Below are 22,136 nucleotides of genomic sequence, written 5' to 3'. Positions count from 1 at the left end.
CCTCTCATTAGAAGCCAATCTAAATTGATCAATTTCCAGCCTTTTAGGGTGATATTCTCTTCTAACCAGCGTTTGCTACAACGCTAGACATTTAATGAGGTCTTTCTAAAGAAAGCATTGTTTCACTTTGAGTTATCAGTTTACTAATGATTAACTTTTACTCAAACTCTGGAGATTGATTTCTGCGACATTGCTAGCATTTCTCTTTGCATTTATTTATCTTTGCATAGCTTTACACATTGATGTAGACTTTTAACCCCAAGTTCCTAGCCTTTTTTTTCAAATAGCCACTATCGATGTTTACTAACAGTTACATCTCTTGGTGAACATTGCACGCATGCGCATGATGACGTCACCGTGTTTACACAGCGACGTCACACGCATTTACATGCAAGCTCTCACCGCTGCTGACCGTCTAAGGGATAATACAAACATTGTGCTTGTCCAGAATATAATTTTTTTGAACATATTTTCAATTTATCCACCAATGGAATTCTTAGAATTGATCCAGGTTGTATGCAGCTGTCGTTTTCAATCCTTCGACATTTCTTGCCAACTCTACTTTTCATATTTAAAAAAAAGGGGGTAGTCTTTTTATCTACTTTTTTCATTTATTAGTTGCGCTCGTTTACTGCGACTTTAGTCCTGACGTTTATCGCGCGTGGGAGCGTGATGACGTCACGCTGTTTACACCGTGACGTCCCACGCTTCTCTACGCAATGACATCACTTTCTTACTATTTAAAGCAGCCATTTTCCACCGAGCGTCATCACTTAAAAGGAAGCGGTTCCTGTTGATGATGACGCCGGGACTCCTATCTCCAACAAGTTATGTAAGTCAACTCCAGAATACCTTCTGGCATTTACAAAGGTTTTTTTTACCCCTACTATTCTTGATTGTGTGTGTTCTTTTCCAACAGGAGTATCTTTCTTTCTGTAAGACGCCAAAACCTTATCCTTTGAACAGCCAGAATCTTAACCCATTGTTGTCCAACAAATCTGGTCACTTGGACGTGGAAAAACGTTGTGCCTTGACCAATTCGATCTATCCCTCATCTGTGGGTAAACTTGATTCTCCATTTTTACTGTTTATAGTCTAAATTAGACTTATTTCTACATTTTTTACATTTTCTTGTTCTAGGGAATCCCTTCTCCAGCGATTGAGACGATAATAGAAATTTTGAATTTAAAAATATGGATGGACATACATCCTCCTATTCTACTTTTAACATCGCTGATGGTTCACAATAGTGAGACTTTCTGGTAAGCCTTGTCAACACAGTGTGTTACTTATCAGTTGTTACCAAAAGACTTAGAAGTCAACAGTTTCTTGCTCTCGTTAGTATCATTGATACTTAAATGACACTGAAAACAACTTCTTGCAACTTGTTTACATATGTGATGTTTACCTAATAATATTTTCTATGAATTAGGTTCAAACAGATTGTAGACCAAGACACAAACAGTTGATATATCTAAAAATGGCTAACTGAACGGATACTGTGAATATTGTTGTTTTCATGCGCACTAACGTGTATTTTTTATATATATTTTTTCTAGAATAGAAGTGATTGTTCACGAAACGCGTTGGGCCATCATTAAAACAACTATACTTGACAAGAAAATGTGATTGGGTCAATTTTTGTGACTTACAAAGTAATTTTCAAAATATGAACTGTTTATTTAATTTATTCACAAATTGATGTTTTTCTGAGTACAATAGCACTAACTTGCTGTACTTTTATGACAACATTTTTTGAGGTACCAATAGTGTGCAGGGGACGGGAGTTTCCATAATTGGGAACTTGATTGTACTTTGTAATACTTCCCAGTGTCCACAGGGTTTGGGCTTCTCTTGCCTGTGCTGCCTTGAATTCTCAGGGTCATTTCCCCTGCAGTCACCTTTTGGCACAGGATAATACTCGGTCTCTTCCTCAGACTGACTCAACTATGAAGTCTTCCCCCTTCCAGATAGTCTGGGGAGCTTCACTGCTTTCCCTGAATATAAGGAGGTTTTTACTATGCTCCACATGGGCTGGAGCTTTGAATGTTCTTCTCCAGCGAAGCACGCTAGGTGATCTCTCTGCAATCTCATCTTTTTTAAGCCCAACTCCCTCATTTTCTCATCAAGAAAGTTTTCATGGTCTGAAGTACTCACTGGATTATTCTGAACTTCCAATGACACACTGGCCCGCCCACCTTCCTTTCTGTGTAATAGAGGTGAGTACTCCTCAATCTCAGATAAGGACTGGCCTTCTGGATCAGTTTGGCTAGGCCTGGGTAAGTCTAGGTTCCTCATGTTTCCTTGGCCTTGGTAGGTGGAAAGCATGAGGTCATTCGCAGTCGGCATGTTGGAAGTTGTGGTGAACTGGCATGAGGTTCCTGATGGGGAGGGCACCACCCCTGGATCAGAGGCCCTTTCCCATACCCTGATTGGTCAGGGTGCCTCAATGCCTGTTTGTAATTTTCTATTTCATTTGTCAAACTCTCACACCTGCTTCTCTCTGTCCTTATTTCCTGATGGTGTTCAGAGAGCTGGCTTTTTTACTCTGAGACCAGGGCCTGATTGGCCTCAAGCACTTTACTCTTAGCCATTAATCAATCTTTTATTTCCCTGATTTCTTTCCGATTCGACTATTTTTGTTTTGTGCAGCCTGCATTGTGTGCACATATTCAAATCGGTTTGCTTTCAAAATACCAATCTCTTTCTCCTGCGTGTTACTACACTGCGCTGCCTGTAACAGGTCAGCTTCTACTTGCCTTACACTCTCCATGAGTTCTACATTTTCTTGCCTATTTCCAATCAGTTCCTGGGAACCTGACAATCTTTTCTGCATCCATTTTCAACTGATGCACCTCTTGTGCAAGGACACTATTCTCCTGGTTCAAGAGTTATTTTCCTTCACCGGCTGAAATTTCTGTTTTAAAGTTTGTACCTTCTGATATATCTGATCAAAGTCATTTTGGGAATCAACCCCTTTTTATAATTAACTGACTGTTTTCATTTTTCAACTCCTTTATTTGTAATTGAAAGGCCAATAGGTCATCTAACAGCCCTCTATTATAAATATTCTGATAACTTTTTGAAAATTGTCCACACTCTCTAGGTGTATCTTGCAGTGCAGCAAACTGCGTTTCAGGCTCTGCACTCTCTTGCTGCTGGGTTTTGAACTCATTTTTGAGTTGTTCCATGAGGCTTTCTTGTTTTAACTCAAAATGATGGCTCTACTGTGCTTAATCTTCTAACTGTTTAAGTTCTTTCTGCGCATCATTTAGAATCTCAGTCTGACTCTGCGCACAGGCCTCACTCTTCTGCACTCACTCTTCCACTAACTGCAAGTGGAAGTATAGATAAGCTGTGAGCTGAACCATTTGACTCAGTTCTTCTTGGGCATTTCTGGTCATATAAAATGCCTCTAATACTTGGTGCCATATACCACCTTCACAACAAATGTCAATTCCTTTTAACATCTTGGATCATTTTAGCTTGCCAGCTCCTTTCATCCGCCTCTGTCCACTCACCACAAATGAACAGCTTAATAAGGAAATGTCTGCAGGCATCAACTAATTCAATTGCATTCATTTACAAAATATGCCGTTTTTGAAATTTTTGTATAATTTCTTTGCGCCGGAGCAAAAATCACCCTGTTCCCGCTTACTTTCCACTCACAATGCCAATTGAAAAATCAATTCTTACTCAATCTTAACTTTTCACTTACACACCTCCCTGGAACTCAGGGGTCAAGTCCTCGCGGCACTTTAACATAGCAAAGAGGACCTTCCCTCCACCTTAATGCAATTACATCAAAATAAATAGTCATGTGTCATGAGTCCAAAATAGCCATCCAAATTCCAGCCGCAGCCCCCAATTTGTAACGGTTTATTGGGAGGCCACCTTCAACACAGCAATCTCCTTCCCTCCCCAACCAAGGTGTCACACAAAAAACGGTTTAATGTCAGTTCTTTGTTCAGCCCATTTTTGCTGATGCATCTCATACACCTTGGATCCCAACCCCTGAGCTATCAATGAGCCAGGAACCTGGCTGGTGTATAGGAAATATATTTGTATTTATTTGGATGATAGGTAATGGAGATCGCACTAAACTACACATGCCACCTTGTTTGTGGCTCACAATTAAACTTCTTGTTACACAAATAAATCACGCAAGTTGGTAAGGAAAAGCACAAATCTCAATACTTTACTTTCTACAGATTTGACTTCAAGAAATAATCAACACTAGTCAATGAACAAAATCAGTTTACATATGTCATGCTGTGCAATTTCGATTTTCCTGCTGCTTAAAAGGCTAACATTTTAGTTTACAGGTTTGTACAACTGCATATGGCAATTATTATTTCACCCACATTTTTGCTTTAAAATAAACACAGGGTGATTTAGCGGTTTCTTTTTCATACCACCCCCACCCCACCACTGACTGCCTACTTTGGTCTGTGTCTGGGAAGTCTGACAGAAAAATTTGAAAAAGTTAGGAATTTGATATTTCAGACCTCCCTGCCCCCCTCCACTTAAAGGTCTGTATTGGGGAAGCTGGTAAAAGGTCTGTATTGGGGAAGCTGGAGCGAAACTAAATTGAGATGATTGAAGAATTTTGGATTTCAGAACCACTTGCACTTAAAGTACTTTGCTGGGGAAGTTGGCAGTTTAGGGGGGGGGTTTATCTGGTTTTAGTTTAGCGACAAAGATACCCCTCTTCCTAAAAGAAGTCAGGGTTAACGGGCAAAATGGGGTTACCCAATTACATTACAGTCTATAGTTTTCAGCGCACACTTGGAATGAGCTTTGTTAATTTGGAATTTTAACAAAAATCACCCTGTGGTGTTCTGCCAAGGGGAATTAATTAAATTAATATTTGTAGTTTAATAGGCTAAGGATCTACACAGTTTTGCCCCCACCCTCTGCCCACTATAAAAGGAAAGAATGTAAGGCCAGCAGATTCCCCCCCTTTTGTTGGTCAATCTACTTACTTTTGGATATCTCTGGGCCTGACACTTTCAGTAGATCTCCTTTTGATGATTTTTGGCAACTGTCTTTCTGTTGGTAATTTCTAGCAGCTCTCTCCTCTCTCATAGTGCATCCACTTAAAATACCAGTGATGACACCATCAAGATTTCAATATTGGGCAGTGCCCTGCAATACTCCTGCACCTTTGATTGGTCCTTTTTATTCCTCTCCAACCCCCAGCCAATTGTTTTAGGAGTCTAGAACAGAAATATAGCAAATCCCCTTTTAAGTTCCTTTTTTTTCTTATGTCGACTTTACCCAAAAAGTAGCTACATGGTAAAACTTGGTTATTTACTAGTAACTGCCATAATGTATATATTTTCAAATTCAGTTTATCATTGGGAATTAAATAAAACAGCCGATTTGCACCATGTTGTACAGGCTTTTGTCAATTTTCCAATGTTTTTACAAAAAGCATAATAGTTATGCACATGCAATTTACTCTACACATACCTAATTTTACCCTCCACCAGCACCCCAATTCTGAAATTCGGGACATGTTCAGAGCAGCCAGAAACACATTTTAGCTTGCCATTACATTTCCCTAAGTCGCAGGTGGACACATTTTATTTCAAAAAATTGCCTTCAAATTATCTAAAAAGGAAACATACTGTATGCAGTGCAACTTGTGGTTGCTGAGAAAATGCAGCTGAGAAAATGCACCCATTGTAATCATATTTAATTAATGGTAAATCTTCATATGTCTGCAAGATTTTTCTCCTTTCTTCCGGCCATTTGCCATTCTGTTGTTTGAAGTTGGTAGGCTGCCTTTCGTATATAACTGGGAGGCCTTGGCAACACAGAGATCCCCCACTTCATATAATGAGCTAGGCCGGCCCTGTGATGTCACAAGGCTCTTCTGCCATCTGACATTCTGTCCTGTTATCTGTAGTGGACCACCATTCCAATCTGAACACCCTCTGTTTTCTTGTATTATTTTCAGAGTTTTAGCTTCCCTTGACTGTTGCCCCGCTCCACATTCCAGTCACTAACTGGCTCGGGCCATTTGTCCTGCACAGAACCAAGCCTTCAGGAGACAGCAGGTCTGGAGAAAATTTGTTTTCAACACCCTTCATTCAGGCAGACCACATTTTATTGCAGTTGTAAATAGTTGGGATGCACGAACCAGGCTTGCAGTGGGGGAATCAATTTGCAAATTCCGCCCAGAGACCCACCAATTGTTCTTGGCTGGAAGGAACTCGCATGTTTCATTTTCTAACATCAGCCATTATTCTTTGACATACTGTGAGTTTTACTGATCAGGGTCCACTTTGCTGCTGTGTCAATGGATTTCTTCTTTCTTTTCACACAGCATTGTTTGTTTAGCGATGACAGCTGAAGGTACAGGGCTTTTTCTTTCAGTCACTAATGAAGTACACTTTTTAATGATCTACCATTCGTTTTTATGGTGAAAAAAGGGTCTGAATTGTCACAGTGTACCACCTTTTGATGGGTGGCCGTTTCAGTGAAAAATGCTGCATTTATTTCCCAGCCAGCAATGTGATGAGCTTTTCCAATCTGCCGTCGGATCACATTTTTGTTTTAGCTTTCTCTGGGTTTCAACTGCAGAAAGACACCCACGTAGTCTGCCTAAATAGGCCCATTTTCAGCATTAAGGTATTTTTATGAAGGCTGGCCAGTCATTCTTCCAGTGGGCCCTTCAGTTCTGCTTGTTGGGGACTTGCGTTAAACCCTACAGTTAAGTTTTACAGTATTTTACGTGTTGTATATTTTAGTGCAAAGGTGCCTGGGCCTAATTGTACTTTAATAGAAACCTATTCCCTTCCTAAGAGTGAAGCCTCACTGATGCAACTTTACCTCTTTTGAGTGTTTGGACTATCTTGATTGACATGTTATTTTGACACCACTGATTTGGTCTTCTGAAACACCTCATCAAAGGGTACTCAGATATAAAAAATATACTAGGAAACTGCGCTCACCAAACATTTATAAGTTGTCATGACATTACAGTGCATTTGACAAGTAATTTTGTAAAAATGGTACATGTTCACAGATTAGGTTTGTTATTGTCTTTTCCCACTCTCAGCTGATACGTGTTTTGACCCATGGTCTTTCTCAAGGCTGATTATTGAACAGCATTTGCAGTTTAAGAGATTCCGATATTGGATTGGTTGACTAAGTGTTATTATTACATGTGTATCTGGACTATTTTTTCATTGCATCTTCTTAAGTGGCTCTAATTGATTTGATGTGCATTGGATAATGCTATCTGTGCATGAGCATTGTATTTCTCTTCAGACCAGATTTAAATTCCTTGAATGGAATTCGGATGTCCTGTATGGATTCATCCCTTAAGCAACCGCGTGTGTACTCCCTCATGAGAGGGTTTTTGAAAAATCTCCCCAACATCCTCAAAGATCTAACAAGTCTCTGCTCACCTGGCAGGCGGCCATCTCCAACATGGGAGGTTAATTTGGTGTTATCTAAATTAATGTGTGTCTTTCAAATAAGATTTCTGTCATGAAAGACTGCTTTTTTCAAATCAATTACTGCCCCCAAGATTGTGAGTGAGATACAATTACTGCCCCCAAGATTGTGAGTGAGATACAGCTTTTTTTGTTGCAACAAGTCTTTCAAAGAAATATAGTGATACATTAGTCTTGCCCATGGACCCAAAGTTTATTCAGAAGATGGCTTCTGAATGCCAAATGAGTTATTTTCTTTGCCTATTACAAAATCTGTCCACACCTGCAGAGAAAAAGTTGAATATGCTACAGTAGATGTGAAGGGCTCTTGCCTTGTACATAACACCCAGCAGTGTATGCCCTTGAAACAGGTTTAGTTTAGTTTATTATTTTTGTGTGGCCTTTGTATGCACAGTTAGGGACCTATCCACTTTATTTCATTATTTTATTTTGAATGAAACATATCCATTAAACAAAAGCTTTGCTCCAGAAGCAAGTTGTATACATAGAACCACTTATAAAGTACTACTGGAGTAGCCCTTGTTCACATGCCAAAATGTGTTAAGAAATACATTTTCAGAGTGTTTATAGAGACATTGTGGAGGTGTGATATGTTGAAAATAATTGTATTTGCAGAAAGCCCTCTGTATGGGGAAAATAAGTAATTTATTTTGTTGGGGAAATAGTGCTTAATCAAATATTTTTTTCAGTTGATATGTTTTTCTTTTAAATGTATATATTTTCTCAGTGTATGCAACTTTAAGTATGCTGTGAAAGTGGTATCTCTGTCTTGGGCCTTTTCTGCAGCTAATTGTATGTTATCATGTTGTAATACACATTTTGTTCGCCTGGAAGATGAACTTGAAGTCTTATTATAGTATGCATAGGGCAACAGCTCCCTCTAGTGGCAGTAACAAGCGAAGCGGGCACATGACGGCTTCGGGCAAACATGCATCTGGGCTTTTATTATATTGTTTGATTTCACCAGTAATCCCACATGCACAGGGTCGGATTGGCCCCTCGTGGCCGGACGGAAATCGTCCCTAGGGAGTGGGGGCCAGTTTCTGGCCATGCCTGGGCCAGTTTGGAAATAGCCTTTCATCCTTCTTAGGTCGATAAATGAGTACCAACACAGGTTGGGTGATATTGTATGCATATTTTTTTTATAAAAAAAAGCTTGAGCGTAAGTGCTATACAATAACATATTATCATCTGGCCTTGGACGTCTGCTTGGATTCACAGTAATTTAGTGTACTTAGGTACAATGCTATTTGATGCCACTTCCTCTTTTGTCAAGGGGTGAAAGGTCGTGAAAGGTCGTGTTTCATCACTTCCCAGGATATCACTTTGGAGTGGGGTTCAAATTACATCACTTCCGGTGATGTCATCAGAGCAAGGTTTGCAAGGGGTGGGCCACTTTTTTGAGGCGAGGGGTGGGCCAATTTTTTTTTTTGGCTGACCGGGCCTATTTCTTGTCCCAGTCCAACCCTACACATGCAGTTCCAAAGAAAAACTCACTTGACACAACCTGTTTAACTACCCTTAAGTATCAAAGAAGGGAGCAAAATAACATGGGACACGGCAGGAAGGAAAAAAGGACTTGAGGACCTTGAGTATATGCCACCACACACTTAACACATTAATCAAATGTAATCAATCATGTCTTCGACAAGGCATCCAACTTCCCTCATCAGGGGTCAGGATTAACTTACACCTAGGGTCAGGGAGACAAAGCTGAAGTATGCACGTTCCAAATGGACCCCTAAATATAATCCAGCACACTAGACAATATAACAATCAGATGGTAAGCATACAATTCTATAAACATGCCCCACATATCCTCCAAATCATCAATGTTGCCATGCCTATCCTGCATAGTTCCTCTCATATTTGGCTAGGGGTCCATGCTTTATACATTGTCCTCCATATTAGGTCTGCTGGACAATTTCCACATCCCCAAACATGGACACGTAACTGTAAAGGCTTAGGTAAGTAATTGAGGAAGTCTACAGGTGATGTGCCGGATAAGGATGTACCTGCAGAAAGTGTTATGCTATCAAAGTTAGCCCTCCAGCAGCCCTAAGCACTTGGACATTTCCAAAACCAATGCCCAAAGGTGTCACCTCTATCCGTGCATGCCCATCAGGAATTGGACTTTGACAGGCACTGCTTATGCAGTCTCTGCAGCGACCAGTAGTTACTCAAGAGTATCAGCTGCATTGTATTTATCTCATACATTTGTCACTTTTGCTGCCCTATATCCGTAGACATTCTTCCTCATTTCATTCTACATTACCCCGGACAGATACGTACATACTTCAGTCTTTAAAAAGTTTTCCCTACTTCCACCCACCCAATAAGGTGACTCCTGTGCATCAAACCGCATGTACTGGAGAGTACCTGCCTAACTGGTACCTGACATTAGCACTTTAACCACGTGCAGGGTGTTACCAATCTCATGTGAAGTTACTTCATCCAATAAACAAATCAAGTCACCTAATAACGAGGACCTCCTTTACTCTCTGTCGGAGAGCGTTCATTTGAATTAAATAAATGCACAGGTGTATAGTGACTAGCACAGTCACATGTCTTCCACCTTTAGAATATTAACCAGTGCCCATGACCTCCAGAATAGCGTTTTGTTTTGTAGTTGTAATACTGGATTACCCTCACAGGGATACAATTACATGTAGTAGAATACTAGAACCCAGCAAGATCATACACTCCTTCCAGTTCCTGCTGTTTCAGGAAACGTTTTGTTGACCAAAAGTTATCCAGCCCATAGGATTGGGCACATTTCCTTTCACAGGCTAGTCATTCTGGGTTATCTTCTTCATTTTGCCTGTTCCAATATCTAGAAGCATCCAACATGAAGGATATTTGGTAGCTCCTCAACACCAGTAGGCAAACCCACCCTTTTTTTACACTCCTCTGCGAGATCTGCCAGCCAACCTTTTCCCTCTTCCTCAGACCCCACAAAGGGGCTCCAGTGGCTTTATACATCAACTTCAGTTCCTGGTTTCTGAAGGGGAGTGGTAGGACATTCAAGATATAACACTTTTTAGGAAGAATTGCCATCTTAATCCTTATAATTGTGCCCCACTACTTCAAATGCAGATGTGACCATCTACCAATATCTTTCCCCACTCCTTCCAGCACTTTAGAAATATAAATTAAATTAATAAAATTATAAATGAGCCTGATATATACTCACTGTTATTACACTCAAGCATTACATACCACCCTCCGACCAATTTAACCCTCTCCCCTGGAAATTGCACCTAATGCACAACTTGGATAGTGGGTAGACCTCACACTTTCCCCAATTAACTTTGTGATCTAAGATTCTCCAAACTGCCTACAGAGTTTCCAAGTATTTTTTCTGGGTCTTCCATCAAAATCAACACATCATCGACAGCATCATAGTACAATGTCCTAACCTCTGCTGTTCCATAAGAGAGAGACCTGTGTTCCCCCAGTGACCAACAAAGGTTCTAGCGCCAGGTTAAAAAGCAGGAGAGGCAGTTGACAACGCTGTCACGTTCCCTAGCCTAATTGGTTTCCTTCAGATAGCACTCCATTGGTGGATATACATGCCCTTTATCCAGAACATGAGGCCCTGAAAAGTATATGATGTTTAGATTAAAGCCCAACCTTCCCAGAGAGCATTAAAAAACTCACACGGTCAAAGTCTTTGTCTGCGTTGACAATTAAGGTCGCTGCTGCGACATCCTAGTCCCTATAAGTAAAGATGATGTCCAAGAGTGTTCTGATGTTATTATTGCCATATCTATTCCTGACAAAACCACATTGGCTCAGATGCAGCAGGACCCCTATCACTTTATCAAGGTGCAAGGCGAATACCTTCGCTAAGATGTATCTGAATTTAACTGATCAGCATCAGACTTGCCCCCACGCTCCTACAATTCAGAAAATAACTTAAGACCCACCTCTTCAAGGAGTCTCTCCTCAACAGCTAGGCCATCCCGTTGCCCCTCGCACCACCTCACTCGCTAGACACTGCCTGCCACTCTCCTCCCTGCCACAGTACAGCTGTACCCCCCTGTGAACCCCTCTGTGTCCTATACCCCGCTGTATATCTGTTCTGATGTTACCACTGAAAAGCACTCACTTATGCATCTGTGTTGGTGTGTACCTCTCTAAAGTGCTCCGTTGTTTCTCGAAGCTAGGTCAACGCTCAATGAATACCATAAAAATTATAATAACATGGAGATTGGCCTGTAATTGGCAGAGTCCATGTGATCTCTGCCTGGTTTAGGGATAAAGCTAAACAGGGCAGTGTGTGTTGACTCTGGACAACTCTCCCTAGACAGAGCTTCACAGAACAAGTCACATAACAAGAGAACAAGCTTGCATACAAGAAATGTATAGAAGTCAACTGGGAAATCATCCACTTGCAAAACTTTACCATTCTTTGTTTTATTAATGCCTTCTTCAGCCTCTTCCATTGAGATTTCTGCTTTCAATTTCTGCATCCTCTTTCTTCATCATTTAATTGTGGCAAACTATCAAAGCAAAGAAATAGTCTACATCCACTGTGGATAGGGCATGGTCAGCTTAGAAAAGGTTCCCGTAGAATTATGAGAATACCTTATTAATGCTATGTCTTGCGACCAATGTCTCTCCCTTATCAGAGCTAATCAAAATAATGGATTGATTTCATTCTAACCTCTTCAGGATTCGGCCTGCCCTCTCCCTTGGTTCATAAAAGATATTTCGAATGGATTGTGTCCTCCAACGTATTCCACATCTTTGACATGTAATGTCCACAGCTGTGCTGCTTCGGAAATTTTTCAGCAAAGGGCGTCCTGCGTCGGGTTGATGTCCCTTGAAGGTCTCCGTCAAGTGTGGCGTCATCGGATGTTCTAAGTAGCATGCACAGCGCCCGTAGCCTCAGTTCCATTTTTTCTGCAAACGTGTTTTGTTTTGAGAACTCGGCGCGTCTCGTGTTATCTACTTTGATAATGTCTTCTTCTACCCCGCCAACCCCGCGGTCTGGCTTAAAAAAGTGCCGGGACTTTAAGTCCAAGATGTCCATCAGGGATCCGCACTGTATCTGCTTCTTGTGACTGGGCGAGAGCCATGACACGGACGACTGCTCGAAGTGCCAGTCATTGACTGCCAAGGCCTTGCAATGACTCGAGGGGTGACTCTTTCCCTGTCGAAGGGAGTCCAGGGGATCTCAGTCCCGGAGTGGATCTCGCCACTCGTCCTCCTCGTTGAGGCACTCCCGGAATCGGCGTCACCATTCGCCTTCCCCGTCCTCGTCGGATGATGGCTCAGCGAGGAAAGTGGCTTGCCCCACTACATTTTCTACTCCTGAGGAATGGGAGGCTTTCAGGGAGAAAATGCTGGACATTTTTCAATCTCGGGGCACTGTTCCGTCCGCGCCTTCGGTTGAAGCCGGCAGGGAACGGTCTCGGTCTGACGCTTGCGTGCCTTCGGGCCCAGGCAGTCGGTGCGATAAACATCGGCAACCGTCGAGGTCCCGTTCAGACAAGGCTCTGGTAGATCGCCAGAGACGTGCCAGATCCAGGTTCCGGTCTTCATCCCCGACGAAACCGTCAAAGTCTGGGAAGGTGTCGAGGAAGGCGTTGACACCGCCAACGCCTTGTCCATCGAGTGCGGCTGTTGCGGCTTTGCCCTTGGTCAGTCCCTCGGAGCATTCGGCACCCTTGTCGCCGTCGACGCCATCGGGGCCTACAGGCCAAGATTTGCCGTTGGAGGCCACTGTGGCTATGGATCCTACTGAGAAAGGCTCTATCGAAGTCTGTGAGACCTATTCTTGACTCCAGGTCTGCTCCTGTACCTAGGAAGGAGTTATTTCATTCTCTACAGAACATATGCGAGGATGAGGAGAGGTCTGATGTGGAGTTGGAGCCTTTTGATATTCCTGGTGAAACTCCTGAAGCTCCTGACATGGTCTTTTCTGAGGACAGTCAGATGGAGATCTGCGTCAGTCTTTACATGATGCCAATGGCCTTGACACATCTCCTGAAATGGAGTTTGGTAGGCCAGACTAAACAGACAAAAATCATGGACGATAAAATCACATCCGTAACTTCTCTCCCCCCCATCAGTAATGATTTACGCAAAAGCATCTTTAAATATTGGGTGATGGTTCATACTGAGGATTTCAAAATAAACATTTCTTTGCGTTTAAGAGAATGTCCAACCTGAGATACAAACTAGTACATATATGCACTTATAAAAGATAAACAATCTGTCCAAACAACCCTATGGCATCTACCTCCGGTCATTGCCCACTTTAAATGTGGCAATTGTTCAGTGTGTCGTCTCACGAGTAACGTCAAAGAAGTAGATCTAAACGGCCGTTTATGGCAGTTAAAAACATTCACAAACTGTCAGACAAAGTGGGCTATATATAGTATAAAGTGCCCAGTTGGGTTGCTTTATATTGGTAAAACAAAGACCAGTATGTCAAAGAATATGTGAACATTGTTCATGTGTTAAAAACACAGTGGCGGATAAGCCTCTTATGCCACACTTCAAACAAGCAAAACATAGCCACGAGGACATATACTGGTTCATTATACAAACCGTTCAAGCCCATCCCCGTGGAGGCGACCGGGATCTGACCTTAAGAAAACTGGAACAGAAATGGATCTTTGATCTGAATTCTGTCAAGAAAGGCCTTAACATTGCGATTGAATGGAACTTATTTATCCTTTAACCTGTATTTGGATACACGTATGAATGTATTAGGTATGTGGCATATATGCATGTTGGTACATTTGCTAAATATATATAAAAATTGGGGACCATATCAGAACATGGTTGTGACCTCGATAAATAGGAGCAGGTGAATAGAGACTGCATACTGACAAGACAAAAGAAGCTGTCACTGCTGGAAAATTGGTCTCATTCAAGTGCAGCATCAACAGAAATAGAAATGCTGCACTCAGATTAGGCTCGTGTCCCACATTCCAGAAATAGCAGATGCGAATTAGCTCTTAAAAGAAGAAAAGGGGACATTATACCAAGATATGCCCACACGTTAGAACAACACATTTTTTTAAAAAAGGCTTTGGATGCCTGATCAATATTTTTCAACACTGGGCGGTTAACCGAAAAAAAGGAAAAATGTAATAAATATTAAGGTGAAGCAAAACACTTGCTTGAGCACTGCATTTGCCGAGTAATGACACCCAACTTGGCGTCCGTTTGTCCACCATTGAATACTATTGAATAGAGACATAACACTGGTGTATCAAGTACAAATCACGTGACAATCTATCACATGCTCATCCCCTGTGAGATACGGCAACTGCGAATGCGGCAGAGATTCGCTCTCAAGTAAGTGCCATATATATCTCGTTAGAAAGCCGAAATGATAGGGTTTACAATATGTGACGGTGTAAGTCATTTTCGCGTTCACATACTTTTCACAGAACCGCTTGACGAAGGCAGCAATAGCCATTGCACACGGCAAGCCGCGTTCCGAGTCAGAACAACTGACGGGATTTTACCTAATGTAGCGGGAACCCCGCGAATATCCACCGATCGCATCACAGTGATAAGTGATAAGTCTAGGTAACTATTTAAACCGGATGACATATGTCACTAATTAGACATTTGACAAAAAATTCAATTACATGATTACTCAACAAGTTCTAAAGTAGCCTTTGTGTTTGATGTGTTTCATTTAAAAAGCGGGAAGATTTGCGCACTAATCGATAGAACGATTGCGAAACCTGAGACACAGCAGCATATATCTGAGTGGAACAATCAGCTGGGCTTGATGAATACACACCGGCTAAGGTAATTGGTTAGAAATCTGTGTACACTAGCAAACCTAGTTTAGCCAAATTCATGGTAGTGTGTATATATATATATATATATACACACTACTATGTATTTGTATATATATATATAGGATACATTACTCACTGTAATCGTATTTCTGATGCTTGTATCTGCTTAGATCACATGCTGTGCATAGGCCGACATCTAGTGGAAACTGCGGAGTATTACAGTTTGTTTTTCGAAACTCGAAAATGGGCATCGACACAGGGCGTGCCAGTAATACTATCCCTAGTGTGACGTCCACTGTACCCAAGATCCCTCACGCGTCTAGGATCCTCAGATTGTTTTTTTCCGCCATACTGGTCGGAAGCATTTTGCAGAGTCCCCTGGCCTTAGCCATACTTTTGCCAAAATATTGATTAATTTACATCCTTCCTCATCCCAATGTCGAACTTCGACACTCAACGCCGGCTGGAGAAGAAATCGACCATCGGCTGCTGCACGACGGATTTGGGCCTCGGAAGGCCTCTGGCCTCGGCCCTGCAAGTAGGTAGAGTGGGGGGTTGGACATACTCCACACTCTTGGTATATAGGTACACCCTATACATTTCCTACACTTAACAGCCTGCTGCCTCAAGGTGCGTATGGAGGGTACCCCTTTTCAATTTTGCCCCAAGTGCAATCGCAAATACCCTTGGGTCGACAGGCACGCCACGTGCAATCTCTGCTTGCCGAGGAACCACCCCGAAGCGAACTGCAGGGCATTACGGCGTCGAAAGACAGCCGAGCGCAGGTCCCCGACCTCGGAAGGTCGTCCGACAGGACGGCTATGGGGAAGACCCCCGGCGACACAGGCGCTTCACACACCACCCACACTAAACACACGAAGTCCAACCGAGACTCGACGATGTTGAGTTCTCGGAAAGAGGCACAAACAGAACGTTCCGAATCAGTGTCCTCTGGGCGTTCGAGATCGAGATTGCCGCATGACTCCAGGCAATCATCCACTCTTGCCAAGAGTGCCTCGCTCCCTAGGCTAACAAAAGTTCGATAGTCGGAAGACGAAGACGACTTCCACCCCCAGGCCGCACTCCAGGAGTCGGAGCCCATAGACAAGATCAGCGCGGCCCCACGTTCAAAGGACAGGGACTCTACCCCCGATCCTCGACGCCAGGCGTCGAAAACCTCCGGAGCCACAAAGGGACAGGGAAAACACTTTTCCACTCACGGGGAGGGGGGAAAACAGCAGAAGAAGCAGCCTCTGCACTCTTCCACACCTGTGAAACACTCCACTCCTCCTAGACAGGCAGACAGGACCAGGTCTGCTGATATTTCCAAAACCAGCAAATCTACTCAAGATAAATCTCCAAAACTTTCTGAGAGAGTCATTCCCAGTTCCAAAAAATGGTCCAGTGATGACATAGATAGGGTCATGTCAAGGATGTCTTCTTTGGCAGACTTTTACGATAAAAATCCAGACCATTTCCTTTCTTATGATCCACAAGGGGCTACACCCTCAGGCTCTAATGATCCTATCCCCCCGAGTAAGAAGCCACGGTTTGAGACACCGATGAGGTCTACAGACCCCTTCGAGGTTCAACCATACTCATGGCCATACTCACTGTATCAAGGAGAGACTTCCTTTGGTGAGGACCAAGATTTTGGCATGGTAGAAGAGCAAAACGGGAAGGGCTACTATGGGGACGATGAGGACCAAGAAGAGGAAGACGTTGAAAACCTACAGAGTAGATTCCCCGGTAGAGAAGGAAGCCCCGGTTACCGACTCCCCTGTCGATAACCAACCCCTCCTGAACGAAGTTCTCGCACGTGCAGCAGAACATTTCCATATTGACACCCACGGTGTCCAGGAAGAGAGGGACTTCGCCGAGGAGTTAGTGGGAGAAAGGAGGCCTGTTCCCCAGACCATCCCTATCCTTAAGTCTATTCAGCGAAGAATAGACCCGTCCCTGGTGAACCCGAACTTCACCAGAGCAGTCAATCCCAGAGTTGAAAAACTTTTCAGGGCAGCCCAGTCTGACCCTCTCTATATAAGAGGACATCTGAAGCCAGACTCCCTAGTTGTCACTAACACTCGTAAGAGGGCTGGAACACCCTTGTCATCGTCCGAAGCTCCTCCAGACAAGGAGAGCAAAAAACTATATGGTTTCGGCAGGAAAGTAGCCTCAATGTCCGCCTATCAGGCAAGGATTGCAAACTCCACCACCCTGTTGGCCAGCTACAACTGCCATCAGTGGGAAGAAGTTGCGGCACTCATAGCCTCTGCACCAGAACCCTTAAAGGGCCAGTTAGCACGAATTTCCGCAGAGGGTAGAGCCGTGTCTGGTTGCATTTTAAAAGCAACTTTTGACGCCGCGGACAACGCAGGCAGATTGATAGCAGAAGGTACTGTTATCAAGAGACATGCATGGTTACGGCAGTCTGGTTTTCAGGCAGAAACCCAGGCATCATTGTTGGACAAACCGGTGGAAGCCGATCTGTTGTTTGGTAAGGCGGTCGAGGACGTGCTGAAGAATGCCAAGGACGAATACGAGACACTCAAGTCCCTTGGCCAGTTAACCAATAAACCCCCTAACCAGAGAGGGAATAGTAATTTTCGTCGCCCACACAGCCAAAATTCCCAGAGAGGATCTAACTATTCCCAGGGGCAGGGTACACAGTGGAACAACAACAGCCAACAGTCTACCCAGGGTTACGGCAGGGGTAATAGGAGAGGACGTGATAAAGGCAGAGGCAGCCCCAGTAAAGGAGGCGTCATGCCTCCACCAAAGCAGTGACGCTCAGTTCAGGGTCCCTTCTCGCGCAACCCCAGTAGGGGGACGCATTTCCAACTTCACCCAGGCTTGGGAAGGGATCACATCGGACAGATGGGTGCTGTCAACAGTATCCACAGGGTACGGTATAGAACTACTGCAGCGTCCCCGGAACCATCCTCCACGACAAAGAGTACACTCTTTAGAACATCAGAAGATTCTCCTCGAGGAGATCGCCATTCTGCTAGCAAAGGACGCGATAGAACTCGTCCCGGGACACCAGGTAAACAAGGGTATTTATTCAACTTACTTCCTTGTGCCAAAAAAAGATTTGACAATGCGCCCAGTATTGGATTTACGGCCTGCCAACAAGTATGTCAAGCCCCAAACGTTTTGTATGACTACGCTACAAGAGGTAATCCCCCTCCTAAAAAAGGGGGATTACATGGCAACCTTGGATATGAAAGATGCCTATTTTCATATTTCCATGTTCCCAGCGCACAGAAAGTACTTGCGCTTCAAGGTGGACAGTCGGCACTACCAAGTCAAGGTACTGCCCTTCGGGATAGCTTCGGCACCAAGGGTATTCACCAAGGTACTGGCGGTGGCGGCTGCACACCTACGCAGGGAGGCAATCCCGGTGCACACTTATCTGGACAACTGGCTCATAACGGGGGAAACCCCAGTAATTTTCAGGACAAACATTCAAAGGACTATCGACCTCCTCCACGAATTAGGCTTCTCAATCAATGAGAAAAAGTCAAGCCTGGTGCCAAGCACCTCCAAACAGTTCCTAGGAGCAATCCTACATACTCAATAGGGGTTGACCTTTCCTTCAGAGGAAAGAATTCGGAATATACTACTGCAAATTCCGCAATATCAGTCCGGTCACCAAATAACGGTACGCAAAGCAATGCGTTTGCTGGGCATGATGGCGTCATGTATTTACCTGGTCCCCCACGCGTGCCTGCGCATGCGTCCCATGCAGGAATGGTTGGTGAAACAGTGGTCTCAGGCAAGTGGTCAGTGGGACGATCTAGCGGTCGTTTCGCCAACACTAGTACAAAGCCTTCACTGGTGGACAAGAGAGAATCTTGCACAGGGAAAACCCTTTTACGATCCCGAAGTACAGGCAGTAGTCACTACCGATGCATGTCTGACGGGGTGGGGAGCTCACCATCTCCACCACACAGCTCAGGGTCTCTGGTCTCCCTCAGTGGCCAAGAACCACATCAACCTGCTAGAGCTTCTGGCAGTATTCAGAGCGCTTCAAGCGTTCGAGCCCCACCTACTAAACCTGTCAGTGCAAATCCGGACGGACAGCACAACAGCCATGTTCTACCTCAACAAGCAAGGAGGGACTCGTTCGCCAAATCTGTCCAAGCTTTCCCAAAGAATCTGGATATGGGCACTCAGACGGAACATCTTCCTGTCATCACAACATGTTCCAGGGGAGCTCAGTTCCCTAGTGGATGCTCTGAGCAGAGACTCCCTCCCAGAGGAACACGAATGGGTTCTACACAGAGAGGTCGTAGAAGATATCTTCTCTCAGTGGGGTTTCCCCACTATAGACTTATTCGCCACAAGCGAAAACAGACAATGCCCAGGATTTGCATCCAGGTTCCCCCAACCAGACTCCCAGGGGAACGCCCTGATGAACTGGTCAGGGATGTTTGCGTACGCTTTTCCACTCCTCTCATCAGGAAGGTGGTGAACAAGATGAACAGAGAGTCGATGATGCTCGTCCTAGTTGCTCCCATGTGGGCAAGACAACCGTGGTTCCCACACCTACGCAGGATGGCGGTGTGCGAGCCCATCAAACTTCCAGCCTGGTACAACCTACTGTCCCAGCACCAAGGTCAAACAGTGCATCAGCAACTCAACTCAATGAACCTGGCAGCATGGCTCCTGAGGTCATAGAGCTTGGACATCTCAATTTACCACAGAGGTGCATGGACATCCTAAAGGAATCTAGGAAACCAAACACAAGGCACTGTTACTTTGACAAGTGAAAGAGATTCGTTATCTGGTGCCAGAGTAGACAAATCAACCCAGTTGATTGCACTCCTTCCACTATTGTTACATACATGCTCCACCTGCTAGATGCAGGATTGGTTTTTAACTCACTGAAAGTACACCTGGCAGCCCTGTCGGCATACACCACTTCCCATAACAAGGTCTTGTGGTGGAAAGTACCAGTAGTTAAAGCCTTCATGGAAGGAGTAAAGAGACTTCACCCTCCTATTTCAAACCCACCACCAGGGTGGGACCTTAATGTGGTGCTATCTAAGCTCATGGGCCCCCCTTTCGAGCCCATGCATAAAAGCAGTCTCAAACACCCGACTTATAAAACGGCCTTCTTAGTAGCTATTACTTTGCACGTTGGTTTTAACTACGGCATTGCTTTGATTTTTTTATAGTACCGGACGCATATGCCGTCACTCGTTTCAAGACACGTATAAGTCAACTACGTGCCACCAACAAAGTGTCTTGAAGACGGTTCCAAGGGAGCACGCAAACTAGATTTATCAATGGGCGTGCTGTGGCCCCTGGAACCAGAAACGCGATTAGGTGTAGACAAGTTTAAGATGAAAAAACAAGATTAAGATGAAGATAGAGAGGGTTAACGTGTGCATATTTGGTTGCAAATATACCTCTCACTTTCAGTACTAACCCCACCTCCTGTCTCTCTATTCAGTAATAGATAATCTATAGAGATGGACATGCAAGTTGGACAACATTTTTGTTAGTCGGACACAAGGCTTGTGTTTTATGTTTTATTATGTTGTGGAAGTAATTATGTGTATATTGATTAAAATATGTATTTTTTTATTGTGCCCTGTATCTTCGTCTAAATAATGTCAGACAGACCTCTATACTCCGACCTGGGTGTGTGAAAGCTGGGTAGCTGTATTGTGCAACCCATTTATGTATCATGGAACTTGATACAACAACCACAAGATGCAGTTGGGTCATTTGGCATGTTGCTTCCCATTGATATAAAGGGCTTTCTGGCCTTCCAGTGCAAAGTAGTTTCGTTACAAAAGCACTCTCGTGTAGAGTCGGTAGGGTTGCACTTCACTTTTAAAACCTATTCCTCATGTAACCACTACATGTCAGACAAACGTATGCAAATCATGTACCCCTAGAACAGACCCCAAACTGCAAAATGATTGTTCGAGGTAAGTAACTTGTTCTTATACACATCCCTTTGAATTCTGCTTGATCCTGTCCTGCATGTCACCCTGCCACTCCAGGACTGATACCATGCACAGCTCCTAATGCACCTCTATCCTGCCCTGCAGCGTCTCTTGCTCATTTTATTAGGGCACCCTAGTCTTTCCTGTTCACACTCTAGGACACCTTAATTTGATTGCTGCATTGGGAGTTACAAGCCTCGAATGTCTTTAGCTATTTTCACAGTTTTGTGTTTCTCTTTAAATTGCAGGAATTGCCACACAACGTGCAGGAAGTCCTTGGTCTCGCAACAAGCAAATCACAGACTCCTAGCACAGACGGTGGAAGCTCGCCACATCCTCTGTCGCCTAGCCAGGCACATGAGCTGGACCTTACCGACAGCGTCTCGGCCAGCCAACCGGACAGCAGCATTGAGATCTTGCCCACGGAGGACAGTGCCACCTCACAAAGCTTATCCCCCTAAGTAACTGTTCAGGACCGTGCCATGATCTCCCTGCCTCTCCATCCAGTTGTCCATAACCTCTCCCCTTTTAAAAGTGCACTTTAACTGGGAGCTAGCTCGGGCCTTGATTGATCAGCGTTTCTAAAACAAGACATTTAACTCTGTCACATTTAAATAAAGAACTCCCGGCCAACAGACCACAAGGCATTGGATCGTACTGGGAGTGAGGACGAGTAGGGTGCTGACGATGACGTGCGTTTATGAACGCACAGTCTGTCGTCATCTCTTGTCTCTTAAAAATGTCCTATGTTTAAGTGGGATTGTAGAGCTTTCAGTGTTGTGTATGTGTGTGTAAATCCGACGTCTGTCTGCTTGCTGCAAGTTTGTATGTTTTCAGGAAGACTGACATTTGTAAGAATGTTATTTTTTCATGTATCCGTTTCAACTTGGTTGAAACTCAGTGTTTGTGAGCTGGTGTGTACCTTTTAC

The 22,136-nt window shown here is 43.9% G+C and overlaps 1 protein-coding gene across 4 annotated transcripts in view; it reads left to right on the top strand.

Moving 5' to 3' along the window:
- The window catches only part of TBC1D17 (TBC1 domain family member 17), a 743,081-nt gene extending 721,237 nt beyond the window's left edge, over positions 1-21,844 (top strand). For all 4 annotated transcript variants that reach the window (XM_069605252.1, XM_069605249.1, XM_069605253.1 and 1 more), the window contains one exon: positions 21,456-21,844. In XM_069605252.1, coding sequence (XP_069461353.1) covers positions 21,456-21,668 — 213 coding nt within the window. In that variant the 3' untranslated portion in view covers positions 21,669-21,844. The remainder of the gene's footprint in view (positions 1-21,455) is intronic.
- The last annotated feature ends 292 nt before the right edge of the window (positions 21,845-22,136 follow it).

Source organism: Ambystoma mexicanum, chromosome 1p, assembly GCF_040938575.1.
Source record: "Ambystoma mexicanum isolate Mex_15411 chromosome 1p, UKY_AmexF1_1, whole genome shotgun sequence".
In the NCBI taxonomy this organism is placed as follows: domain Eukaryota; kingdom Metazoa; phylum Chordata; class Amphibia; order Caudata; family Ambystomatidae; genus Ambystoma; species Ambystoma mexicanum.
This window is presented reverse-complemented; position numbering and strand designations above follow the sequence as displayed.